Genomic DNA, 27922 nt, shown 5'->3' on the forward strand with positions numbered 1-27922 from the left:
TCACCCATCGTTTCAACGTCATCATCAGCTTTAGTTTCCATATATTTCATGCGACGTTCATGGGTTACTTGTCTTTCCAGTCCTTCACTTCATGTCATTTGTGGAAAAGTCAACTTGGAAAACTAACACGACTGTGCAGACCATCTAAACTGACACCTGTCTCCTCGTAAAGCAATCTCTCTGTGTGTTAATGGTGTTTGACCATTAAATCCTCACTGTCACCCCCTCCCTCCATGTTTGCTCTCCACTGACAGGACAGTGCAAGAGACAGATGGGAATCTCTGATACAACTGAACGAGGGAACGAGGGGAGAGGACAGAGGGAAAAGGTGGTCTGAAAGGGTAGAGAGTCCAATGGATTTGAGATTAAAAAAAGAAATGTCAGCGTGGAAGGAACCTTTCCTGCCTGCTCTCTCGGTCCTAAGGCAGAGGGGATTTTGGATGAGGAGTGAGCTTTGGTCCACTTCAAAGATTTTTCTCATTTGCTCAAATTCGTCCCTTTCTGCTCTGTAGAATAGACCTTACTGCACCTCGGCCTCAAGGGACTAGACTGCACATTTCACATTTGCACTGCACTTTAAATCCACTGGCCCAGATATGGTCCACTAGCTAATGTTAGCACAGTAGCTGGTTCTTCTTGTTCCTGTGTCCAGTGGTGAGTGTTTTTCCCCTGCAGCTGAACAAACACACTTACTGTAGATCACACTGGGTGTGACGAAAACCAGGATGTGTCTTGTGCTACCTGTTAATAATATTTCTCAGTCACATTGTTCCCCTAATATTGTCGTTTGATGGACATTAGGCGGAAAATCGAATTTACACACCAGTCACTGAAGACACACACCAGAGAAGAAGAATTGTTCCTCTGACCAGACAGACAGAACAAAAACGGAACACATTGTTCCCAGCTTCATCTATTGTTCCATGTTTTGCTTGAACCACCTCAGAAGGAAGACTATTCTCCAGTTCAGCCCTATGGGTGGTTTTTTCCCTCCACTTGTAACCCTATCTCCCCCTGCGCTGTGTCTCCGGTCTAGGCTGTGATGTATGGAGGGAGACCAGGGTCTGTAGGACAGCTGGGGTGGCAGGCTCCACCGTGGCCTCTCTCTCCTGCAGCTGTTAGCGGAGGCGACAGTCGAGTGATGAAAACAGCAGAGGTTGTTAACGACCCACGAGCTGAGATGGCTTGAAGATGCACCAGTCCCAGAACTGGAGTACTAAACCTAGTGTGGTTACAAAGGCCCCTAGGTTGATATTGTAATTTCCAAATTCCTTTCAACATTCAAATATTCATGCTTATTTATTGACTTGCATTACATTATCAGATTAGCCATGGCGAGCACTGCATTAAGATAATGAGGGTGAGAAAATATGATGGTATATTGAGTATTATATGCTCCTACACATAGGCATCATGATTAATAGCCAGTTCATAATAAAGGTTTATTGTTGTTAAGCTTTACTAGTGCCTTCAGCAATGGTTGAGCACCTTCAACATGATGAGATTCTACAATTTCGTCCAAGACTAACTCATTAACTTAATTGTAATATATTCTGTTGATTATGTTGTGATGACAAATTTAATTAAAAAAAACGTCAGGATTGAATTTGGAGACCCAAAAATGTGCTTCCATTCTCTTTTTAAAGACAGTAGGCTATACGACAGCCAGAGCTCTGTCTGCAACTCGACTCCCCCTCTCCCCCTCCTCCCCATACCGCCCTCGCGCAGCTCAGTCCTATCAAACAAGCTCGCTCCCATTCCAAGTGCGGCGACCACAATTGCGATTCATTCTAGGACTGTTAAGACGGTTGAAACAACATGGCTTTCCCAAAGAACTCCTTTATATGGGTGGCTCTGAAAATTATTTCCCTCAGCTGGAACGGTGAGTGCGGCAAATTGCATGTAGTATGTAACAGCATGTAACAGTTTTCAGAGTTGGTAAGCGACTTGTTAGAAACACCTGAAACTTGGAAAACGCATATCAAAGAACTAGAACTGAATTGTGTTTTCTTGTGGAGGAGCAAGTGCGACCATGTGCAGTGATGAAGCTGTTTTGGAAACGTGTGGTGAAATTAAAAGATTATTCGTATCCATCTCCCGAAATGTTATTACGAATATAAGTAGTTAGTGGTCTTTATTTATTTAGCCTATTTGCGAATTTCGTTCACTAAAATAATTTAATAAAGTGTGAAGTAATTTAGCCAATTAACAAGTATCCATGCGCAGGTAGGGTCGACTACTGCATCCATTGACGAATTTCAAGCCTAAACTTTCTATGATTTTTGTAGCCATGTTATGTGATATAAAATAGCTAAAATAGTTCAAAATTCAGATACAACCAACCATTTTTATAGTTTGATAAGGAAATTATGCTTCATGTTGTCATTTGACTAGATTGCATGTAAAGGACCTGGGGACTTTTGTAGCAGGGTGACTACAAAGGCTGTGTTGTTTGTGCACTTTGATAAAAATCACTTTTGGACATCCAATAAACAAATATGTGTTGAGTCACACACGAATTTACCTCAACAGTTGTGACTGAGTCAAGTAATCATCCCTATGTTTAGTCAGTTGGTAAATCATATCATGCCCATCTGACACTTTGAAGATTGTGTGTGTGTTTCATGGGGGGGTGCATGTTTGTGTGTGCTCAGGGAGGCAAGGGGTGTGGCCCAAGTGTTGCCAATATTATGTACAGCCCCCATTAGAGTTTTTTTTTGTGTAACCCTTTTCATGCTTTGACCCTGCTGGTCACCATGCCCCCACAACCTTTCCTCCCCACCCACTAAATCCTCCCCTCATAGCACCCAACAGGGCACCCTGTTCACTTATATACCTCCTGAATACCATGTGGCCCTCCCCTTCTCCTCCTCCTCCCTTTCCCACCCTCTTTATCTACCACTTTACAAGGACAACACTCACTCTGCACCAACCTTACCCCCCCCCCCCCCTTTTTTTTTTGTTGCAATCCCTGTTTGCTACCTCTTTTCGACCTTGTCTTAATTGGGTCACCTCCACTTAATCCTTGCTTCCCCCTCATCCCCGCAAAGGGAGTAAAGCTGTCTGTTTTAGGATTATTGACCAGAGATAGAGATCCTGAACCTCTAAGGAGCTAACAAACCGAGACTGTTATGGAGCAGATTCCCTGTCCATACTAATGCATTGAAATCGTACTTAGCTGAAATACTGATGTTTTATTAGGAAAAGACTTTGTACATATTCAGCGGTCCTCATCTTTGGCAAGTTAAAAAGGTTCAAATGTTGGATAACATTCAACCTGGAACCTGGGTAGCATGTTCTTGGTAGGTTAACATTTTCTTTGAAATTAGAAATATATTTTGAACTGTGTATTCATTTTGGTCAGCCCCATTCCAGTCTACTCCATCCTTCTCTTCTCCTGACTGCTGTTAGTTAAAAGCAGGAGGGCTCCTAGAATCTGTAATCAGGCTCCTGAGGTTTGACATTTTCTAATGATGTTCAGACTGGCAAAACAGTCAAAGACAAAATATAAATAAGAGCCAAACATGGTGCGAACAGGATGCCCTTTCACTGAATGAAGGCAGTTATTTTTAGGATTGCATTATCTATAATGTTCCTTTTATACATTGGCCCAACTATGAATTGCTTCCAATAATAAATCATAGTTTATTCCGTTGAACGATATAATGGACCTGAGACATCATTGAAATCGTGAAGTGTTTTTATTTGGCCCTTCCTCATACTGAATTAGATGGAATATGACCACTTCCTGCTTAATGGAGCCACCGTGGACCTTCACTGATGGAAACACAAAGGGATGCTGTTCATTCTCAAATACGGGTCACTGCCAACTGCCAGTTTCATCTGCAATGGAACCCTGATTTCTCCGGTGCTGAATATTCAGTATTATCATAGCCCTTAAGTAGCTATGTGTTCAATGTTGAACTCGACTGACCTAGAGACCGAAAAGGAAGGTTATCTGGAAGACCGCTTAAGAGACTATAAAAAGACTGAAATGAAAGGAAAATTATAAAACAAAAAATTTCTTATAAGACAGATGATGGAGTTGCCTGCGAGTCTGGAATGGTCTCGTGGGAGAGACCAGTTTTCTTGAACCACATTGCTAACTCTGTGCTTTTACAGAAGACAGGAGTCCTCCCTAAAATGCGAAGACAGATCACATACTGTTCTTTATGATTCTAAACATCCAAGACAGTAATACACAGCTGCTAGATATATTCTGACATAGACATCTAGATAAGATATAGGGCCATAAACCATGGCCCCTGGCTGAGATATCGACCTGTCACTTGCTGATGGGGCAACTCTGCATGCTCATTAGACCTTAATGCAATTGAATGTTAATCATCAACTTGTGTCTCACAATGTAGTGTGATGTTATCTCACACGTCCAACAGGGGGCAGCGTGGCGGTAATTTATATGGGATGGTCTATTAGGAGTATAAACAGCCTTAATCCTAAGAGAAACTCTCGCTGACATCCATTAAATGCCGTGGAGGAGTTATTACTCTTGAAGTGCTGTCTTACACTGACCCATATGGGAAAACCTTAAAAGCTTGTTTTGAGGAGCCAAGTGAGAACAATGGCCATTTTTCCCAGGCAGACACTTCTCAATGTATACAATGAGAACATACAGTACCCCGAAATTCATACCTTTCGTGACTTTTCCTCTCTGTTCTCCACGTCCGCCTTGGTAATGTAAGCGGGCAGCTGTGAGACCGAGGTGGATTCGCCTCTGTGATGATCCAGAGGCAGCTGGGAAGTGTACAGCTGTGTGGAGACAGAATGTCCACGCTGCATTACTGCATTAGACTGAGTGACAGCCCACCACTGCAGGCCCTCACACACTAACATACTGACCCTTTGTGTTCAATTTAAGAGAGTGTGCTAACTTCATTAAAACTCCCTCCATTAAAACTGTGCCTTTTCACAACATTAATGCCAATTGTGGTAGTGATGAAGTCAGACAATGATATTAGGAAAACCAATGGTGACTCTAAATGTAATAAAATTAAGTCAATATCAAGCGGAGCCAATCTTTTATATAACGAGTGAACTTTGACCCTGCTGATCTTTGATTGGGATTGACTCCCAGTCCTCAGTCACAGACAGCCACAGCATCTTGTTCTGGAGACTCGGTGATCAAGGCCAGAGAGCCGAGTCGTTAGGCCCTGAACCTTGCTGTGCTAAGCCCCTTGAGCAGTGATGAGGTGAGACAGGACCATGGGGTACTGAATGAAACACCGAAAAGCTCACCCCATCCCCCCCACCCCCACCCCCCATGCCATTTGAAGTTGCCCACTGAAGGGTGGACCAAAACAATGAGCAGAGGCATCTGAAAGCCCCAGGTTGCACCACCTGGGCTTTGATCCAAAGGTGGAGTGGAGCGGTAATCTGAGGTGTCTCAGACCTGCAGACCAGGAGACAGGATGTCTAGAGCAACGGATTGGAGGTGACAAGACAGGGTTTTGTCTAGATTGGAACCTACCATCTCCAGTTTAGCCCATGTCGATAATAAGAAAAACCGTTTATTTGACTGTGCATACAACCCAATTGTTTTACGTTTTAGCTTGCTGTCTTTACTACGCTCTGTAGAAAAAAAAGCCACAATAAATCAGACATAAAGGCTTGCTGTCTCGCTGGCTTGGTATGAACAGGCAACCACCATGCTCTGAGCTACCGGCCTACAGGGGCTTTGCCATGCATGCATTGTCTCTAGGCTGTGGATTATTGATCTTAGTGTGGGATTTCATATTGAACAGCTGCCCTGCTTTTATGAAGTGGTTAGATTTATCCTTGTTTTTTTTGGAGGGAATATTCTCAGCATTGACTACATTGTAGGGGGAGAAAAGGCCAAGAAAATTACAGTTGCTTTTAAACTTTTTCAGTTTCAGACAGTTTAAGAGTGTTTAAGAGTGTGAGTTTTGCTTCAGACTAGCTGGCCTTGTGCTTTCTGTAAGTTGTTGGAGATGGTTATTTATCAAAGTCGGACAGAAAGGCTAACTGTGGTAATTGGCCGTGAGAGTGAATAACAACCATCCGAGGGCATCCAGGGGGGTGAAGAATTTATCGTGGACCAATGCCAAAAAGTACTGAACTCTTTCAGGGCAAATCTAGCACTATGTAGAAAAACCACACAATGGTTGCAGTCCTGCCAAAACGGTAATTTTCCTTTTTATTCGGGGGATGTGCAGTAGGGAGTAAATTGTTTTGGACTTTCGCACCTTTCTTGTAATCGGTAGGGAATTTGGTTAAGAAACCATGTATCCATATGGTGCTTGAATTCAGAATGCTGGTCAGTCGAGTACAAATGTCTAGTTAGGCCCAGTAGGTTGCAGTCTGACTGACTGTTCCTTCTCTTGCCCCTAGATTTGTTAATTCCATTAGTATTTACAATAATCTCATCAAGCAAATATGCGTTTTCATGATGGACCTAAAACCATCATTTCCAAGAATGACTGTATGTACTCAAGCCCAGTGTAGTGCCTCAGCTCTCAATAGGAAGTATTGGCCCAAATGTACTTCATGTCCCCTTATATTCGGAGTGTCCATCTGTGGGACACATGGCACTCTCTTGGGCCAGGCTCTCAGCTCTGGCACGGATCCCGACAATACCAAAGGGACTGAGAAACCTCTCTGATGTCGCCTTCCCTGACACTCCCCTCCTCTTGCTGCTTTTGTCCCAAATCTCTCCCTATACCACTGCAAACACCATTCAACCACCAACAGCTGCACACACCTGGCATCCAGTTCACAGGCAGGACAAGGCAGGCTTTTGGGGGGTGGATTTGGGGAGAGGGGGGTTGTGGGGGGGGGGGGGGGGGGGGCTGCTGCTCAGGTTACACAGAAATAATACACCACAATGGTCTTCTCCTTCTCCTCAGCCCCCCCCCCCCCCCTCCATCCCCATTCTTCTCAGTCAGGAATCTTTCCTCCCACACCTCTCACACCCCCTCCCCTCATTTCCTTGTTGCCCACCTTCCTCCATTCCCCCTCGTCTTTGTTTGGCTCGAGTCCCTGGTGGATGCAGCCCCCGGCTGCCAGGCGTTCATGTATCTGTGTTGCTGTAGTAAACAATATTGATTTGCATAAAAATACCAACACCAGAGGAGCAACTGTTGGGAATTTGAAGATTCAGAGATGGATGCTTTGGGATGGAAAGCTTGAGATCAGATTTGTCTTATTGTCCAAGATTAAGTGCTGAACGGTGTCACAATAGATTGTGGATGAAACAACAGGGCTCTTTAAAACTGGTTTTCCATAAGAAGCCTGTAGCGTATCCCTAGAGAACATATTTCCTCTCCCATCTATTGTTTGCCAGATAATTTGATTTGTCTTTGCTGAGGTGAACATAGTCTTTGTGACAGGTATTTAGCTGAACTTGGCATAGTTTCCCGATTGCCACACACTTTGAATAAACTTACATGACCTATGTCTCATGGCCATCTAAATTCCTTTTCCTTTGTTTAAACAAGACAACTCTAGCATAGGTACAAACTTTGTCTATTTCGTTCAATACAGCTCAGCCATCTAAATGCATTCGTCGTGCATTTCTGCAGCTGACACTCAAATATGATATTACGCCGGTGTTGCCAATAGTGTGCCAATTTGCTGTAATACAGACATGGCATTGTCTGATAGGAAGAAATAAAACCACAAGTGTGTTGTGGGGGTGCTGGAATGTAAACATGACTCCTCCTTATACATGCACATATCTTAGCCTATTGTTCTTAATGCCTCAGGGACATGCCTCAGGTCTTGGAGTTTGTGAAATTTGACCAAGGTGATGTCAGAAAAGGTTCCACAATCATCTTTGGTGTGGACACCCTTGTAATGGATATGATAGTTTTCGTCATGGAACAATGTACCTGCCAGCCTAAATGTTGGCTCTGAGCGTACCCTTAAAACATGTCATTGTCTTGAGGAATGCAGTCTGCTGGTATCTTTTGTTCTTGGGTTATGTCAAGATGCCAGTTTAGCAAATGACTCACTCCTGCCATTAAATAGGCTATCATCTTCCCAAAAAGTCAGTATGACCAATTTTGTACCAGCATTATTGCGTTTGAGTCATTTTACAAGAAGAAGAATTGCTCAAATAAAAAAAGAATTCTCCTACAGCTTACATGTGCAAAACATCAGCACTTTTAGCACAATTTGATTCATTTGAACTTCAGCACAGATACATGAATATTCTGAGTATTTTGCCTTTTGAATAAAGGTCCTGCAGTGGTTTTCATCTCCAGAGGCACTTTTTCAAATAAACATTTTACAAATCAGTGAGACTCACACAACTGTCCCACTCCAGCAAATCTTTTCATGGGTATCGCTAGCCAAGCTAAACATTGAACTCAATTGAATGAGGGTATACTTTTAGTTGGCAGAATCCTAGTGTAAAGAATGATTTAAAAGCTATAGATTGAAAATAGCCATGCCATTCTGCCAGATGCTAGTTAGCTGGCTCTTTTTTCCACCCGTGGCAGATTGGTGTTGTCTAGGGTCAACCAACAGAGACAGATGAAATGGAGAAGGCAGTTGGTGCAACACATAATGCCGTTTATGGCACCAAGCCAACCTCCTGCCACCACCAGCTCTCATCCCATACATTACATGTGCCCCTCCTAATTAAAATGAGTCCCGGATGAGCCTGTAATGCGAGATTTGGTGAGGAGACAGATATGGGTGCAGGCGGGGCATATGCGCATGCATATTCATAGAGGAGACGTCTCGGGTGAAAGCGGCTGTCGCTCAATTTGTCGCCCCTCACTCTAGTGTCCGTGTCATTGACATGATTTGTGTGTGGTGTTACGTGAGGGGCTCCAGGGGAATGAGGGTGTGAAAGGATCCTCACCCACTGGAATTCGACTGCAGGCCATTTGGCGTTTGACCAAGTGTAGTGGAGGAATGGATGGAGTGGTCTGAGGAATGGATGGAGTGGTCTGAGGAATGCTGAGATGCCCTGTTGACTTCTCACTTTCAAAGACGGTATTTGTCTGGCTGCTTGTGCTGCAGCCCATATTGTTTTATTTGAAGACATCATTTGCATGTGGTTCTTTAAAGTGGCCGTTCTGCCCACACGCAGAAAAAAAAGATTTGGCGAAAATGTGTCTGGTCTAAAAGCAAAGTCCTTGTGAATAGAAGTATCTTTTTTAGCTAATTGGAAACTGTTCTAGTTTTAGTTACAATATCCTGGTAGGCAATAACACTTTGAAGTAGGCCTATAGTATATAGTTAAAAGTAGCCCAGAACGAAAGGCAGAGCAAGACACTAGCCACCACAGGAACGGGATCAAAGAGGCCTGTGTAAGCAGACCTTAGTAGGAGAACCACCCACCCTGATTTGAGGGTAATTACAGTCTGAGTTGCCTGCAACTAGAAGCAGAAAGTAAAAACACTGCAAAAGCTTGGTGGGTTAATGTTATTACTAGCCCCAAGGTCCCTTCCATGCTTATTAACTAGCACGCAAGCACAGGGATATGGGGCAATGAGGATTGTGATGACAGAAGGCAAAATGAAATAACATTTGGTTGGTTTGTGTTGTTGCCCTTCATAAGATTCATATGGTAATGATACCTGGACCAACATTCAGAGTTTGAGGGCAAATAGTTATGGACTATATCATTGGCTCAGGTACACACAGAACAGACATTATTTCAGTGGCATGAGAGAAAGACACAATATAATTTTTGTACAGTTTACAATTTTGTTCTCTGTTGGAAGTAGCACATTTCCTCAATGTACCTTAGTGCCACTCCGTGGGACACTTAAGTGCACGGGTGATATACATGTGCAGCTGATGGACTTCCAGTCCATGAGCGTTTTGTTTTTGACTTCTGCTTTAGCCTATGTTTTTTGATTAGCATTTGGTGACATTTTGTGATGCCTTTTGATGGATGTTGGACAATGCATCCTCTTATCCATCCAACGCAGATGATTTTCCAAGGAGAACAAGAATCTTATATCTTGCAATCAAAATGCATTCATTAATCCCACTCATCCAAGGAAGTGGTTTGAAAAAAAAGAAATTCCACGATTGGAAAGAAACTGGAATAGTTTTAGAACTTAATGGAGACAGTGACTTATTAATTCCCTCTGTCTAGGGAGTTTCTAATATGGATTCACTAAATGTTAAGGTTTTAGAATGTATTTCCACTTAAGCTTATGACAGGACCTGTTAGGTGTCTTGGCTCTCATGTCACACAACGAATGGAGTTCATGCATAAATAACTGCTCTGAAGTATCTCTTCCAGGCTTTAAACCAACCCTTGTAAACGTGTGGAGACATTGCTCTGCGAGTGTCTGTTCTTCTTAAAAGTTCCATTTAAATCATCGTTTGAAGTTTCTTGGAAATGTGATAATAAACTGAGAGAGACTTTTAACAGATTATGCCTACACTGTAAGGCAGGGTAAAAGTAACACATGGGATTTGTTACACAGTTGGAAGTTGGAACTCAACAGTTAGCTTTTTGGGGGACTTAAGGGGAAAGATGATTAAAAATCTTAGACACACATATATAGCCATTTGAATGAAGACCGGTCACGTGAAAACTGCAATGTGATCTTGTTCTATAGCTCAGGTTTAAACTGTAGGAATCTGCCCTGCAGAGGTTCTATACACCTGCAGTTTGTCAGGGAAACCAAACTCAGGCCTGTCTCTCCGAGAGTAACCATGATACATTTGCAGGAATCTCTTAAGTTACATAAAACAACGCAGACCCATTTCGCAGGTTGATTTTTCAAAATCCCGGTTTGAGAAGATGATACAGTACAGTGATCTAAGATGACACGGGGTCCGTTTATTTGGATTCAAGTCAGAACAGCCTGAAGTTACCCCTTTTTCACCCTTCCATATGAAAATGGAACGCATGCTGTTTTAACATCGTAAGTCAAGAATCTGGAGAATGAGGAGATAGCAGCCCCTTGTAACTGAGCTGAGTCTGCTTGTTCCCCAGCTGTCCTCAAGCCTTCATGTTTGGTCCATCCCTCCTGACAAACTTGAAGGGAGGTCTTGTTTTGCTGCGGGCCAGGGGACACTGGCGGGACTGTGATACTTAATCAAACACTCAAGCTCGCCTTGTCAAACTCATCAATGGTCTCACTCATGGCTCAGAGTACACAGATCAGAACACACTTACAAGTCGAGCCCGTGTCTGTAGAGATGTATATGCAGGGTATACACCCTAAAAGCTGTTGGCCTTTCGACCCATCACCGAGTGCAGTGAGTGTATGTAGCTGTTGGGCCTGTATAAACGTGGCTTGCGCCCTACTGGGTCCAGTGTTCTCACAGACATTTGCTCTGTCGCACAACACGTGCTTGTATAACTTCTTTTTGAAAAAGAAAGGTCAGTGTCTTGTAAATTATTTGAAGTCTATCCATATTGCAAAAATGTGGATATGGATCTCTTACTTAGTTTTATCTGCGGTCTGTCTTTGACAAATCGCCCACTCAGCTATGCTGGTTTGTTTAAGTGGAGCCACTGGGTAGTTCAGATATTTATGGGGGATCTATGTAACCTCCTCACCCTTTCAGCTTTTACCTCTAGATCAGAAAACAACAAACCCACAAAGCTCTCTCTGTTGTTCCTCCTGGGGCTGGAATTAATGACCTTCCTCAGAGAAGCTGTCATTAGCTAAATAAAGATTCCCCTGCTTCTCTGCTCCTGGCCCACAAATCACTTAGGTCTCTGTACTCTGATAGAGCGGTCAATAGATATGCCTGGCTAACATGCATGTATTTACTAGTCAGAGTTGTCAGGTGGAATGCCGCCATTTTGCTGTGGTTACCAGTGGAAAGAAAAATTTGGCTTGAAATGTCCCCCAGCATAGCAGTTAATTATTTCACAAAGTGTGAAGAATATAATTATTCCTTGTAAACATTGTTTTGGTACACAGGTAAATTGCTATTTTAGTCTCAAGTTTGTACTTGACCTCTTACCTGCTGTTTTATTGATTATTGGAATGGACAAAGCCACATGTGAGTATTGGCTTGTCCAGAATTAATGCCTTGAGATGTCTTAAGTGCATTTATTTAGCCTAATTGTATTAAACACAACGCTTGGCACTCAAGTTGAACTTGAATACTTTACGGGGAAATAAGTGATCATAGTAGTAAATCATGCACAGTCTAGATAAGGTTTTCAGTATCTTTAATCAATCCTGAGGAGAATCCGAGAAGTTCATTTCACATACAGTTATCCAAGACTGTCTTCTCCTCTGTAGTCCCATGGTAGGCTATGTTCCATGTTGTCCCCATATGGTCATACAAATGTAGCCTAACAATATTAATGTAACAGACCCTGTCCTAAGTCCCATGATTACCCAGCTCTTAATTATTGATGCTTCCTGAAGTGCCGCTGCTCAGTCAGCCACCTCTAACACCCACCTCTTAAGGACCTTTACACATGACCTATGGAACCAACTGAGCCCAACTTAGCTTGCTTGTGCTAGTGGAGCTAGCTACATATGTTCGCTTACAAAACTGGGGTTGGCCTCGGCCCAAGTCCTTGTATCACCTCAATTAAGGTGCAACAAGTTACCTTAGCCAGGACTCGAGGACACCGAAAATACACAAGCTCTGGTTAAATGCCAGCAGGCCTGTTAGGGAGCACCTGACTCAGCACTTCCCCCTGCAGGGCTGGAGGAGTCAGGACACAGCAGGCTTCCTCCATCTCCCACTGACTGGCACCTGCTCACCCAGCAGACACCAGGAACTGTGATATTGACAAGCAGATACACAAGCACAAACACCGGGCACAGTCAGAGCACCGGGGCAGAGGCCAATTAAAATGAGAATGGGAAACTGACAAGCCAATGTCAACGAGTTTATTTGAATTAGACGTGTGTCACCGGGTGGAACAGATTTATTCGGCGATTTTATTTCTGTACCTTGCCAAGTTTCCCCGACAAAGAAATAGCCTACCAATAATTTTCTTATTGGATAACAAGTACAGGGATTTTAGCTGTTTTAGAGAGTTTGTGTTGACCCTTGTTGTTTGTGTACTCTCTGTCCCCTTTCATTCACATACAAACCATTTGTTGTTTGTCGGTTTCCTGAGGACTATTGGATTAGGTACCAGTTATGCCTGTAGGGTTGAGGCCATGTGATGCATTTAAGCTTTCTCTATAGAATGATCTTGATATCTTCTCTTTATCTTTATTTCTTCACCCAGCTGATGTCACTAACCGTCACATAAATGATACATCACAGCAATCTGAATGGTGGGCAGGGTGTTGGCTGCAAATACTCTAACTCAATTTCTTTACTCTTAGGGGATAATATGATCATGTTGCACTTGCAACATGTACAGTATGAGACATCCGAACAAAAGCTTGTACACGTAGGAGAGAGGAACAATGGGGGTGTTTTACTTTCTCAAGGCAACAAGCAGAAGCACATACAAAACGACCATCCTATAGGAACCCACAATAAAACACGTAGCCATTCAGAGGCAGTGTAAAAGAATGACCCCCAAAAGCCCAGCTGTGGAGGACAAACCCTTGCTAGATCATCGCCCGTTCTTCTCTCGCATATCAATGGGTTTGCAGCTCGTTCTCTGGCTTGCTTCCAGTCCAGCAGGGAATCTGCTGGAGTTGACAGTGGACTTGATGGGACCTAAATGAACTGGCAGGACTTCACAGAAACGCCTTCTTGACAGAGTGCTTGCTTGGCCTAAAAAACTTTTACAGTGTGTCTACAGATTGTTTTTATTGATTTGATGTAAAGCACCTTGAGCTGCAATTCTTGTATGAAATGTGCTATATAAATAAAATGTTATTATCTTATTATTACATCCACAGATTCAGACACAATTCGGCTCACATAATTAAATTATTACTTGAAAATCAGCATTTGGTATGAATACTGCTGACTCAGTAGTCTAGACTTCAAGTTCTAAGTTTGGATATTGATACATTTTTTGTTCTTACTGCAGTTTTCAGTGCCCCCCAGCTCTAAACTCAGGGCTGAGTGAGTTAGCATATCAGAGAGTCAGCCTTGGATAGCATCCTAATTGAATAACTTAATTTGAGGATAAAAGGCTGGAACATCTAACAGTTTCATTATGCAGCGAATGTGCTTTGATTGGATTTGGTGAACCTGACAGGAGGATGATCAAAACGTGGACACAAAGAATGCGGACGCATTATGCCAGGGAGCTATTTTTGCAATATCGTCACTGATAATGATTCTTGTCAGGCTGGTTAGAATATGACAAGTATCTGACAAAGACATTGCTGTTATTCCATGATGACGAGGAAAAGTTGGCATGGTGTTTCTTAAGGTCTCCTCAGGCCAGAGATCAAGGTGATTTTTCTGAATCTTTGAACCTGACATTTCAAAGAGGATGAAGAGATACCCAAATATCAAACGCTCCCCTTCCACTCCCCCTGATATTAGCTGCTGTTAAAAGATCACCCAGGTAATCAAAGAGCTGGGGTGTGCCTACTGATGGGGGACGGCCTGTGCTTGGGCTGCAGTGATTCTCACAGCCTACCTGTTTCAGATGAACATAGCTGAAGAGGAGTGATCCTGTCTCTCTTTTTTGTTTTTTTGTTGGTGAGTAGCCCAAAGCCATTATCTCAAAGAATGCTCATCTAGCTGCTATATTTACAGGAAGACTTTCAGGAGAAAGAGTAGGATCTAACTTTTTTTCTCACTCTTCCTTTCTTTCCACAATCACATTATCAGTGTGGCTAACACAGACTTTGCCTTGAGCACACATGGGCTCTTTGTGTGCTTAGTGTCTCAGTGAGAAGAGAACTTGTCCATTTGCTTAAGGATGAGACGACGAAAACATAAGCCCATTGTTCACAGAATCTCAATTTATCTTTAAATCTTTAGGCTTTGGAGACAGTTTCATCATCAGCTAAAGGCCATTTTCCAGATCAGTTTTTGAGCTAACAATGACTAAAGCTTATCCTATGGTTATGTAAGGGAACTCCATTAAAAAGCAGACCAGAAACCATGCATCCTGTTTGCAAAGTCTACAAAACAGTAGGCTACATAAAGTTGTCTCTTAAAGCAACATTATGGCCGTAGCAGAAGGTATATGCTGTTATAAAGCAGCAGAGCACCTGCTGTTGACGTCCCAGTGGAGACATTACAGAGCCCGGATATCTGGGACCCGAAGGTCTGGAAAGGGGCCTCTCAATGGAGCTCGTAATCGGGGTTCATGTGCTGGTAAAGGAAGTCGAGGATTTGTTACGGGCACAGGTGTGGCAGGGGTTGGGAGAGAGAAATCAAAATTGGTGAGGGAACAGTGTCAGCCATTGTGTGTGGTCCAATGCCTTCTCCTCCACTTTCTCACCATTGCTCCCTCGAAACCATCCCCCTCCCCTGCCTTCACTTCCCACAAAGCACTTGACAAATGGCCGGGCGACAGGTGTCAATAGGAGAGTTCCTTTACCCCAGCTGTGCCTGTCTCTATCCTGGGAATTTAAGAGATGACCCCCATTGTTACAGCTGCCTGTGTGTCAGCATAAACTGAAGTCTTCCATCTCACCCTGAACCCTCGCCCAGCCCAGTCCCCTTCTCTGTACCCCAGCCCAGCATGACACAGGGGCCCACCCAGAGCACAGGGAAGGCAGCCATAACAGTAGCTTCTGTCAAGGTCTTGGCAACATGACCCGGTCAATAAAACACAAGTCCCTGAGCTGTTGATGTTATTTCACTCAGAGGATTTGAGTCCAAGTCTCAGTGTCTACACTTGAGATAGGATAGGAAAGGTGAGCACTCAACGTTGTTAAATCAAAATCTAGGCTTTCTCCAAGTTATGGTAACAGATAATGAAGTGTACAATGTCATTTCTTGACTTTGCCTGACTGGCTCTGTGGTGGATTTGGTCTAAGAAAGTGAGAGCAGGGTTTTCCACTGGAGTTGAGGTGCTGTTTCAAGGTGAAACAGAGCGGTTTGTTGTGAAAACAGATGTGGTTGTAGAACTTGTGAGGCCTGCGCTGTGTGCCTGTTGTAAACAGTGCCGGAGGGTAGGACGAAAGTGAAGAATCGGGGAGAACTAGCTAGGAGACTACCATACTGCCTCAGAGGATTATGTAGAGATAAAAAAAACATTTGTTTAGACTTTCACCTTTGACTTTTTCTGGTGGGGAGAGAAGCCAGAGAAGAGTGCAGTTAGCAGCTGAAACTGCTCCAGGCCAGAGGACTCAGAGACAAACCCACCGAGTGCCAAACCTCAGAGAAAATTTACAGCACTGAGCTGTGATGGGGAGCTGGTATTTCAGAGGGGGTGAAAAAAAACGAAAGATTTTGAGATATTCACAACCCACTCAGGCCCCTGTCTTTGTACAACAAAAAGTTTGGTTTGGGGCTGTCTACCTTAAAAAAAATAAAAACAGCATACATCTTTGACTCAACACCAAAAGCCCAAATCATCCTCTGTTACCAGCCCATAATCCATTACTAGAACAGGCTTATCCCAAAGCCCTATTAAAAGAATCCCGGTAAAATAAAAGATTAGACTAGGTCAGGCTCTCATTAGCTGATAGCTGGGGAGTTTTAGTAGAAAGAAATGGGGGTTGGGAGTTTTGGGGGGCTGCCCCCCCCCTCTCTCCTCTCATTAACACAGTAGTGCACCTGTGATCACTCTGCTATTCTCTTTGAGGGCATTAAGCCCTCTTGGCAGGGGGGGGGGGGGTTGTGGGGTGGGTTGCTGGTTCAGAGACTGGAGAAATGCTGCTTGCTGGTGGGATCCCCCTGTCTCGGGTGTGGCTCAGCCCGCCTGACATTGCTTTGACGCCTGATCGATGGGATAAAAGGACAGGCGTATGCAGATAGTCCTTTGTTGTGGGACAGCCAAAAGCTGGCTGAGGGCCACGCCAGCACACGAGGAGCGGGTTTCTACACACACACACACACACACGCACACATCTCACATTCAGCCAGCTAGGGGATGGGAATGTGGAGGATGTGCCAGAGAGGGTGGAGTCAGAGTATTGGCTGGGCCGCTCCAGTATCCATAGCAGTCTTTGTGATCTGTTTGATTCGGGGACGGCTGTATCGCGTCCTCAGAATGTAAATGTGAAACGGCTGTAGCGCCCCAGAATAACCGAGTTAGTCTTGAATGAAAGAAAAGTCCTGAAGCTTTTTAAGCCTCCATACGTACGTAGCAGGCCTAAACTTCGTAAGGCTCATAGTCACATGCTCCTGAAATCGTTCCTGAGCAGATGTTCCGCGATCCTGGGGAAGAGCAAACCGCCTGAAGTGTGGGGTGGCCGTCACACTTTCTAGTTTATTATTGCGAATAAATCTGTGAAGCAGCTATGTAGGCCTGCTTTCATCAAGGTTATAGAAGATCACATACCTTAAACTCACCAAATTCAAGATGAACCATCTATCAAGGCCAGATGACCTAACCTACATCCTCCCTTCTCCCTCCAGGAGCTCTGGAGTGAGTATACAGTATAAGTTACTGTGGTAACCACAGAGCAGGGCGCGCAGACAAGGAGCTCTATTGTCAGGGTTCTTTTAAGGCCGCTGTCATGAGAAGGCTGACATGAAGCAGCTCCTTTATTTATAGGGTTGTAATAACATCACTGGCCAAACGCTAAGACGAGTTGCCATCTTTGCCATGGGCCACCTGACCTTTCTCCTGTGAATGTCAGTTAAGCTCGTCTTTCACTCTCTGTGATTTTAATTCTAGATTACGGTTCAAATCATCTCGTTTCGCAAACCATCGGCCAGTCTGTGGTGAAAGCCGAATGTCGTTTTTGTCAACCTACACAGTAATAAGCAGGAAAGTGTCTCAGATTTCACTTATTAAGACATTTTTTCCTTGAGACCATCGAGATCAGAACTGATGTCGCAAAAGGCACAATTATCTACTAAAATAATAATTTTTGTCCAAGCTTTGAAAAATGATTCTCCAATCCATATTTACTCCTTTGACCTTCAATTAGCCAGCCCCACTGTATGATAAGCTGCATGCTGGAGCACAGGAACACTGGGAGTCTATTGATGCATCCTGGATACTGGAACACCCAGAGTCCTCTGCAGAGCATGTCAGATAGGAGTGTAAATAAAACATCCCTTCTCCTTCAAGGAAGATCTTCAAATATTAATGAAAGGCCTTAAGAAGTTCCTTTCCCACTGGGAATAATTAGCGCTCCTTAAAGAACCAGTTGGATCCATGGTATTGGTTAGAGGCAGGAAGAAGATTTGAGGATACATAAGAAAGTAGCTACAAGTAGCAAAACAGTCTAGCACAGCATGGTGTTTGGTTATTGACACGGTTCGACTGTTGTTGCATAACCGTTGTGCATCCTTTCAGGTTATGATAGGGGCATGTAGGCTACACTCAGAGGGCATGTTGACATCTAGTGCTCTGACCTGGATTGTGTGTTTGTGGCGTGTTTATGGCGTGTTTGTGTACTGGGCTCAAACATGGGGGTTCTTGTTAGGTATTCTCTGAGGTTTGTAAAACAGGGATCATGTGTGGATGTCCTGGTGCACACACACACACACACACATCCCTACTTTGAAGAGATTAGCATGTTTAATGTGGACCACCATTTCCTTCCTTCTTTTTTTTCCTCAGGGAAAGTGTGTGAACGTTAGCCTTCCCTTTGCTCCCATCTCTGAATGAATGTCTGAGACACACTGGCAAGACCCTCCTGGAGAGATTTGTGCCAGAGGCTAGTTCACAAAGCAAGGGGAGATCAGTAGGTCAAGGGGGCTTCCTCTCCAGTGTAGAGCTATGTGCTGCCAGTGTATGTGTGTGTGTGTGTGTGCCAGTGTGTGTGTGTGTGTGTTGATGTGTGCCACATGCAGAGAGCAGAGCTCAGGACCTCTTTGATCTCAGGTGGGTGCTGCATAGCGTCCCGCAGGTGTTTCAGACAGACCAAACTGGAGGGTTCAAAGCTAGAGGGTCATCGCTGCCTCTCTGTCATCCCCAGTTACACGGCAACACACACACATACACACACGCCTGCACACGCCTACTCCTTTTGACCCCCTTTAGGGCCCTCAGAACCCCAAGGCTGTCACTTCAACAGACTTCATTAGAAACAGGCCAGAAAACAAAAGCGTTTGAAGGATGAGAGGGAATCTTCTGGGTTTGTGTGAAGTCAAACTGGCGTGTCGGTGGAGTGTATTGGAAGAAGAGGATATCCCTCACCAACAGCAAGCCCCTGAGACGGTTGTAGTGAACGGTCTGGAGATCACTAGGCCTCGTTCCCAAAACAGCATTTCATCTTTGAACGTGCATCGTCTTCCCCATTGATCTACATAGGGGCTGCAGGGGGAGTGCCATGCACTGATCAGCACAGGGAATAAAGCAAAGCTTTTGCCAAAGGCAAAGGACACCCCTAAGCAGAATTATGGGAAGCATAAGCAAGGGAAAGCCCCGCCTTTGGTGCTAAGTCAAAATTAACTCTATAATTGCACTGATCTCCCAATTATAGCAGCAGCCTAGAATCCTTCATTATGTAGAAGCTCACAACCCACTGTTATCAGCGACAACATTCACACAGGGCTATTTCATGGGGTGGCCACACAGGGCAGGGATTACTCCATATCTCCCATTCGAGTAAGTCGGGCGTCTTCCATTCACAGGTGATTTGGGCTGTTGTTGTCAGCGTGCGGCCGGCGGGTCTTGCGGCCGGCGGATAAGGATGACGGGGAACAGCTGGAGCTCTAAATGAGCTCAGCTGGTGGGGCGACGCCCACCCCCCAGTTGATCGGCTTTGTGGGTGGAGGAGGGAGGGGAGCAGAAGCTAATGTAGCGACCACATGTGATTAGCGACTGATGCTATTGTCTGAGCATTAGGTGCATAATGGTGGACTGTACCACCCCCCCCCCCCCCCAAGACGGATGGTTGTTCCCATTGTCTTAGGGCCTATTGTTGAGGGGGGAGGCCTCCGCTTGTAAAACAATGTGAAAATCTAGGTTGGACTCAATGTACAAAATGCAGGTTGAACCGCGAAGGAGAGGACAAACGGTACACCACCGGAGACAAAACAGCCAGTACATATTTACACACACACACCGCCTCTCCTCCGCGGTAGTTTCGAGCCTCATTGCCTCGTTAGCAGGCCTGTCACACGTCCAAAATATCCAGTGGCGTGTGTCTGCAGACTGGAGGAGTTGTGCGTCAGCCAACAGACTCTCTTTAACTAGTGAAAACACACCAGAGAGTTGATAGGCCACATCCACAGGTCAGGTATACTGAAGGGTGTGTGTGTGGTGTGCGTGTGTGTGCGTGTGTGTGGTTTCTGCCTGTCTACACACACAGATGAGACTCGTGCTGGCTTTAGAAGTCAAATCCCCTGATGAGGAGATATTCCGTCCCAGTACTAATCGGATTAGTCCAAAAGTTACGAGGGCCCCACAAGACACAATCTCTAACGTCAACTTTAGTGATGGTTTAGCCCCCCTTCCACCGCTCAGCCCCCCTCTCTAAACCACAAACAGACGCAAATACAGCAGCAAATAAACAGGAGCATGATAAACTCCCTTTACCTCTGAGTTGATGGGGGCGGGGGGGGGGCATAATTTGAGTTGGAAAAAGCATATTTGGGGTGTTTTTTTCTTGGGGACGGTGCTGTTCGGGAGCGATAGGGGATAGAGGGGGAGGCGATAAGGGCGTCGCAGGTGTGGGAACAATGGCGTGCGCTTCTTAGGCCCACGGACGGCTGGGCATAGCCTGGGGCCTCACGACACGGACTGAAAGAGAGGCTAGAAGACAGCGAGGAGAGAGAGAGAGAGAGAGAGAGAGAGAGAGAGAGAGAGAGAGAGAGAGAGAGAGGAGAGAGAGAGAGAGAGAGAGAGAGAGATGAGAGAGAGAGAGAGAGAGAGAGAGAGAGAGAGGAGAGAGAGGAGGAGAGAGAGAGAGATGAGAGAGGAGAGAGAGATGAGGAGAGAGAGAGAGAGAGAGAGAGAGAGAGAGAGAGAGAGAGAGAGAGAGAGAGAGAGAGAGAGAGAGAGAGAGAGAGAGAGAGAGAGAGAGAGAGAGAGAGAGAGAGAGAGAGAGAGAGAGAGAGAGAGAGAGAGAGAGAGAGAGAGGGGAAACCACAGTGCAAACGAGGCACAGCGAGCAGGGCCACAGAGGGCAGGCTGGTTGCTTTGGCGCTTAGGAAGGGATAAAGGAGAGGGTAGTCTGAGGAAAGCAGGTTCTTGACAATAGTGCCTGGGGCTGGGGCTGTTGAGCTCAATAGGAGCAGCGGGATGTGACTGTGAGTTTAATAAGGCTTTCTGTGTGGGTGTGTTTTTCTTGGAGGTGCATGCATATTCTGTAATAGTTCAGTATTAGCCAGTTTTGCAGGTTTGCAAACCCACTTGGAGACCACCATATCCATATAACCACTGCCTATTTAGTTTGGCTGAGGGTATGAACAGATACACACAAAGTCCAATGCCCACCTAACACACACACCCCTGGCAACACACACACACACACACACAAATAAAGAATGGGCCCAGTTCCAATTCCTCCCCCTCTCTCTCCCCACATCCTTGCACATGGCATTGACATTGGCAGCCCCCCAGTATGTAGTGAGAACTTTGTGAGCCCACAACTTTACCAGCTTCCCCCCCTCCCCCACCTATGATTCCCTCTGCTGACTGGAGGAGATCCATTAATACCTCCCTCCCCCCCAACCCCGACCCCCCTCCATCCGTCCGTCCGTCTCCAGGGCACCCCATGAACACCCTCCACCGCTTTCCAGATGTTTCCAATTAATAAGGAAGCCTCTGCGTCTCAGCTCCATCCATTCTTCAGCACGCTTACTGGGGTGTCCGCTAGACATAGATGGAGAGAGAAAGAAGGAACGTATGAATGAGAGAGAAGGTGATTTGGAGAGAGACACAGCGGATTTTAATACGGTGGGGAGGTCCGCTGAAGAGAGGAGAAAACCAGAGAAAGAGAGCGACAGGGGGCCCAGGAGGACTTCTCAGGCTAGATTGAGGGGGTGTGAGGGAAAAAGGAGAAAAACAGACTCTTTCTTTGAGCTAGAAGAACCAAGCGGGGGGAGGGAACAGAGTTAGTGGTGGTGGTGGTGGGGGGGTCATATCTGAAAAGTCACCGTGGCACAGAGGGTATCTAACATGAATAGGAAGCTTAATTTGAGAGCATGTCTACTTTTGTGTAGGCCAGACAGGGTATTATATATGGAGATCAGGGAGGCGACATACTTCCACTGTGTGGTAAACACAAACAGGGCCTCAAGGGCTGTTCCTGGGTGCAACCAAGAGCTGGAGAGCCTGGAGGGACACTTGAACTCCTCTCTGTCACTTAGATAACCGGCCTCTGCATATCTGTTTTTGTGTTGGGCTTATGCTCATTTATAGAGAGGCTACTTGAAGTCCTACGTGCTTGCTAACCTATTTTCAGTGTAATGACATGGTCAATTTTGAGAACTTATGAGATGGCGGAAATTAGCGATAGTCGTGGTCGACTGTATATGAATCATGTACTTGAATTCTTTCCAAGGGTCTTTTAAAGGATCTGCCAAAAATAACTCCCCCATTCTATCGAGACAGTTCTCTTTACAACTTGTTAAACCGGCTCCATCTCGTTTCTGACGGTTCCCATGACAATGCCTTTGGGACAGTTTTAGTGCTAGTTGGCTCAGTTGTGGTTGGCCCCCGGGGACCAGAGAGAACACTGGGTAATTATGCAGCGTGTTAAACGAGAGCTTTCTCTGTGCTGGCAAGTGACATGCTGAAGTGCAGGAGAGTGCCCGGTGCTTACGAGGGGAACTGGGGTGGCCTGGGCACATTCCACACATTGTAGCATCTCTTCTCTGCCTGAACCCTCTGCCAGCCAGACCTGGTGTACGGCTGTTTCACTCTCCACTGGAGCCACCAGAACATAAACGCCTCTTGGCAGACCGTCATTTTATCCAGTCGAAAAAGCAGGGAATATGCTTGGACATCGTTTGCTAATTAATATTGTACTGCAATTCAGATCACACACTTATTCAGGGGGTTTTGAATTTGCGTTTTTTTTTTATAGAATAAAGACTCATTCAGATTCTTTCACTCTTAGAGATCATTAGCATCCCCATTTAAACAATTGTCTATTCAGGAACGTGTCTGTTGATGGATATCAGCATTTCCTTATTTGTTTTCAGACACATATCTGTTGAAAGGACTTTTGTTTTGACAATCCACTGACTGTAGTGTATGTTTGTGTTTCTGCAGTTTGGGCCAAGGTGGACGTGACCATGATGGAGAACATGGAGGTGTCCCTGGGCGACTCAGCAGAAATCCCTTGCCAGTACTCGTTCAGTGACCATGAGAGGCCTTCCATCGTCCTTATCCAGTGGTTTGTGGTGAGTACTGCCTCAGTAGCGAGTAGAGCAGGGCTTTATTGATCCCAGGGGGAAATTGCACAGTACAATTCTGTAACCGTGGGATAGTTGGATATTATACAGATAGGTTACACTGAGAATATTCCAATTTAAATACACACTCTGTTTGATGTATGGTCGTGAACTGACATTTGACCGTGATGATGACTTCAACTACTACAGAAGCTCCAAGGCAGCGGTGGCAAAAGACAGCGTATCTTCTACGGCGACGACAGCCAGCAGATGGTGGACGAGAACACGGGCTACTCCGGGCGCATCACGGTGGCTCAGGACGAGCAGGGCTCCCTGCTGACCATCGAGGACATCAACCTGTCCGACGAGAGGGAGTTCTTCTGCCAGGTCAACGGCATTGCCGCCGGCAACGGAGAGGGCAAGACTTACCTGAGGGTTTTCGGTATGAAAGAGTATTTATCTGTGGACTGATGCCTCTGACGAATTTCCGATCCAAGGGCGACCGCTTTGTTTGAAAGCTTTTGTTCATGTTAAAAAGATTAGATTTCATGTTCTATTCCAGATCCACCAGAGTCTCCAGTGATTGAGGGAGTCCTTGATGGAATCTCTGTGACCAATGACCTACCTTCAAAGGTAAGTGGTCTTTTAGGCAGTATTTCAGTTAGTATAGTTGTGCTTCAAATACACCCTAAATATGAAGTTAAAGGTACAATAGGTGAGATTTCTTTCAATATTTTCCAGACAATTATGTACCAACAATCCTGTACAGATTTAGGGGTAATCATTTTATGTTTAAGCCTTAATATTGTGTGTATGTATGTGTGTGTGTTCAGGTTGCATCCTGTGAGGCCAGGAACGGCTTTCCCCGACCCAACATCACCTGGTACCGTGACAACATCCCACTTGTTCCAGCACAGGGCTGTGAGTGTGTCCATTTTATAATTGTACATGTCGAACTCTCAAACCAATACGCTTAAAACATTTACACAGCCAGTGGTCGATTACAGACTCTTGTGAAAGTGTGAGAATACAATGGCCAACCCTTTACAATTCTGTGAATTCTGTCTAAAGAACAGCCATTCTGAAAGGGTTCTCCCCTCCTCTCACAGTGGTTAAAATAGTGACTCTGGTTACCCGCGAGTCCAATGATTTCTACTCAGTCCAGAGTGAGCTGCAGTACAAAGTGACCAAAGAGGACAAGGACGCCTCCTTCTCCTGCGAGGTCAGCTTCCTGGTTCCTGGCAATGTGGAAACAGCCAGGTCCAGGGAAGTCAACATCACTGTGCACTGTAAGTCAGACCGCCATCTTATATTCCATATCCTGTATGTGCTCATGCTAACTAGAGAATATTACAACTCACTATGCTTTCATGTAAACTGTATTGAGACCTTGCTACATTTCCAATGACTACAGCACTTGTGAAACCCAGTACGCGTCATTACCTCAACTGTAGCTGGATTGTGGTTAGTGTGTTACTGTAGCAGCAGAGCAGAGCCAACCCGTTGGCGGAGGACACAGTAACCCTTCCACTGACGTACTAGTCAGTAAAGTGGCACCCTAAAGCCAATGGCACAGATGACATTAACGTAATAATCTGCCGAGCCCCAGGCCCCAAAGTCATCAGCTCCCTTGGTGCCAGAGTGAAGTTGCATTTGTTTCAATCCAGAACCCCCCAGCCTCTGGCTCCAGGGCTGCGCAGGGTTGCAGTTGCAGTGTTATCTAAATGCATCAACTGTTGTTTGAACCAATTTAGCACATCATAGAGGCCAATGCCAAAACACAATCACTGCGGTTGTCAGCGCTGAGTAAATGACTCGCTTGTAAATCGATGTAGCCTGGTGACTTTACAGAGCGTGAATAAGCCTCCTTGATTTATAACCCCCAACCCCCCCCCCACCACACACTTTTTGTTTCTGTACCCCACCCCCTCCACCCTCACCAGACCCGACAACCGTGGTGGAGCTGTGGAAGGAATCCCCCCAGGGCCTGGTCAAAGAGGGGGACACTGTGGAGCTGCGTTGCCAGGGTGATGGCAACCCCCCATCACCCTTAACTTTCATCCGAGAACAAGTAAGAATGGACGCCCCCCCCTCTTCTTTTCTTCTGTGGCCCTCCATTGAGAGGTCCGAGGCGTAAAACCGGCGGGGAGAAAAGCACGACACGGAGTAGACATCTGGAGAATGTTTTTGATATGCAGACCGGGGGGAACTTTTGGAGAAGCTGGTCGGGGAAATGTATGTAGGCCTTGTGAGAGGTTGTCATCTTGTCTGACCCCTCTGCTCTGGCGGAGGTCTTTGGAGCCCTCCAAGGTCTCGGCACGGGAGATTAGATGGTTAAGTCTGACTGGGATAGCTCTGATTCCCATGTCTCCTACACAATGCTTATGTTCAGCTATCATCGGTGCTGTAGCAAATAACTCAGCTAGCTCCCTAATTGGTGGGTCAGGCCCGGAGGAGAGCGGATGAAGGCTGACCGAACGATTTAGATCATGAGGAAGTTCACCAACAACCTCCCAGGGGTAGTGTGGTGGCATCCACAGCTTTTAAGGACGTTCACCAAAGACGTGGTCATTGCTTAAGCTTTTGCCGGCTTCTGTGACAGCAAAAAGTAACCCTCACCCTAATGAGTGTACTTCCTTGTATACCCTGGTTGCAACAAAAAAACAACAGTTTTGGTGGCTGGCACTGCTGGTACTGCTGGTGCTGCTGGTACTGCTGGCACTGCTGGTACTGCTGGTACTGCTGGTACTGCTGGTACTGCTGGTACTGCTGGTACTGTAGATGTAATGAAGTGCTTCTGGTTCCTCCAGGGTCTTGATGAGGTGTTGGATGTCACTGATGACGTGCTGGTGCTGAGTGGGGTGACGCGTGCAGACAGCGGGGTGTACAAGTGTCAAACTCTGAACCTGGACTCTGTTTCGGAAGTTTCAGATGACATACAGCTCACGGTCCACTGTGAGTAACACACACACACACACACACACACACACTAGACACACATATGCTGCACATTTTCCCAAGACAGTGTACTGTACGTATACCTGCATGCTAAGCGGTGCTGTTCATCTGCAGACCTGGACCCAGCTGTGGTCGTGCCCAAAGACTCTGAGATCATGTATAAAGGAGAGAGCCTGACGGCTACCTGCAACGCCCTGTCCTCCCTGGAGACCTCCACTGTCTGGCTGAAGGTACCCTAGCTTACAAATCACTTTTTTTGTATTACTTAAGCAACTGATGTATGTTTAAAAAAATCGGGTATCGTATAAGTCATAGAGGGAATGTGTTTCATCTGGTTTCTGTTTTGAGCGTGTTGGTTGGTTAGTATTTATGCCTGTGTGTCTGTGTGTGCAGAATGGGCATCAGGTGGGCCTAGGTCACATCCTCCTCCTGCAGGATGTGACCTACGACACGGCGGGGGAGTACGTGTGTGAGGTGACCGTGCCCTCGCTGCCAGGCCTGCACACCACCGGCTCTGTACACATCATCGTCCAGGGTGAGTCACCACCACCACCCAGCCAGCTGCTGAGTGAGTCAGCACCCACGTTACCGCAAGGAGTGACTCGGCGAGACTCGCTGAGTCACCCAGCTCAAGAGAGTCACAGACAGTAACAAGAGAAAGTCAGCTCAACATTGTAGTTTCAGTGACACCAAACCTGACAGTACGTTTGTGTGTGTGTGCCCACCCAGGGGCTCCTCAGGTGAAGGATGCCGACAGGGAGGAGGCGATGGACGAGGCTGTGGGGAAGCTGGTCAACCTGAGCTGTGAGGCCCACGGATTCCCTCTGCCCTCCATCACCTGGCACATCCCTGGCAACCAGGTAAGACTAGGGCCGCCACATGTACTACAGCCTCCTTGGGACTAGGGGTCAGGGGTCACATGTGCACGTTCAGTGTTGACCTGGTGAACATTGTAAATTGTAACTGTGCAACAGTTCACGGAGGTGCTCTCCAGGAAGACGGACCACAGCGCTCACAGCGTGGTGTCTTTCAAAGTGACCTCTGACATCATAGCCCTGTGCAACGCCACCAGTGACATGGGCACCGAGATGAAGTCATTCAGCATCAAATCCAGTAAGTCACGCACAGTACACACCACAGACATACTGTAGATGCATATATATTAAATACGCAGAGTTCCCACTGGCTGTGAATGAATCTTTCCAAATTTGAATGTTTAAACTGAAAACTTTCAGTTTGTGTACAGAAATAAGGAATCGTGAAAGAGGTTGAATGCATAGTTGAATACTTGATACTGGAACTGCTTTTTTTTCTCCATTATCATTGTATTTGGGTGTTTGAGGAGCTTGTGGGAACCTGCGGCATAAAGGTCATCTACTCATATGGAATACAGTGGAGCACATACGGACCGCCACCAAGCTTTCATGAATCAGGATTTATTTCTGGGTTTATAGCTGGTCTTGACAGCGGCTCATATATTAAGCATTGTTCTGCTTGTTCACAGTTCCCATGGTCACATCAACTGCTCCCTACTCTCCTGGTAAGCCCTTATCAATAGATCCCTGTCTACCATCTATTCACAAATATATCTGTCTCTACGTCTTCTCTAAAACTCTTAATCAGTCTTCTGACATCGAGAGGCACTTCTGCTTCTACGACTTTCCATACTCAACGTGAGCAGCAGTCCAGACCA

General features: G+C 45.7%; 1 protein-coding gene across 1 annotated transcript; it reads left to right on the top strand.

Annotated features, from left to right (window-relative positions):
* The first annotated feature begins 1720 nt into the window (after positions 1 to 1720).
* Positions 1721 to 27922, top strand: LOC134039490 (cell surface glycoprotein MUC18-like). The gene is made up of 13 exons (XM_062485384.1): positions 1721 to 1882; positions 23150 to 23280; positions 23482 to 23713; positions 23834 to 23904; positions 24105 to 24192; positions 24381 to 24560; positions 25215 to 25342; positions 26082 to 26226; positions 26344 to 26459; positions 26623 to 26764; positions 26959 to 27089; positions 27204 to 27342; positions 27734 to 27922. Exons 1-13 carry the CDS (start codon positions 1819 to 1821, stop codon positions 27904 to 27906), a joined length of 1740 nt encoding a protein of 579 aa, XP_062341368.1. The 5' UTR covers positions 1721 to 1818; the 3' UTR covers positions 27907 to 27922.

Source organism: Osmerus eperlanus, chromosome 19, assembly GCF_963692335.1.
Source record: "Osmerus eperlanus chromosome 19, fOsmEpe2.1, whole genome shotgun sequence".
Lineage (NCBI taxonomy): Eukaryota > Metazoa > Chordata > Actinopteri > Osmeriformes > Osmeridae > Osmerus > Osmerus eperlanus.

Excerpts from the sequence above, each read along its gene's own strand:
- LOC134039490 (XM_062485384.1), top strand. The coding sequence starts at position 1,819 with ATGGCTTTCCCAAAGAACTCCTTTATATGGGTGGCTCTGAAAATTATT. Across the intron at positions 23,905-24,104 it reads CCAATGACCTACCTTCAAAG|GTTGCATCCTGTGAGGCCAG; the intron begins GTAAGTGGTCTT and ends GTGTGTGTTCAG. Across the intron at positions 24,193-24,380 it reads ACTTGTTCCAGCACAGGGCT|TGGTTAAAATAGTGACTCTG; the intron begins GTGAGTGTGTCC and ends CTCCTCTCACAG.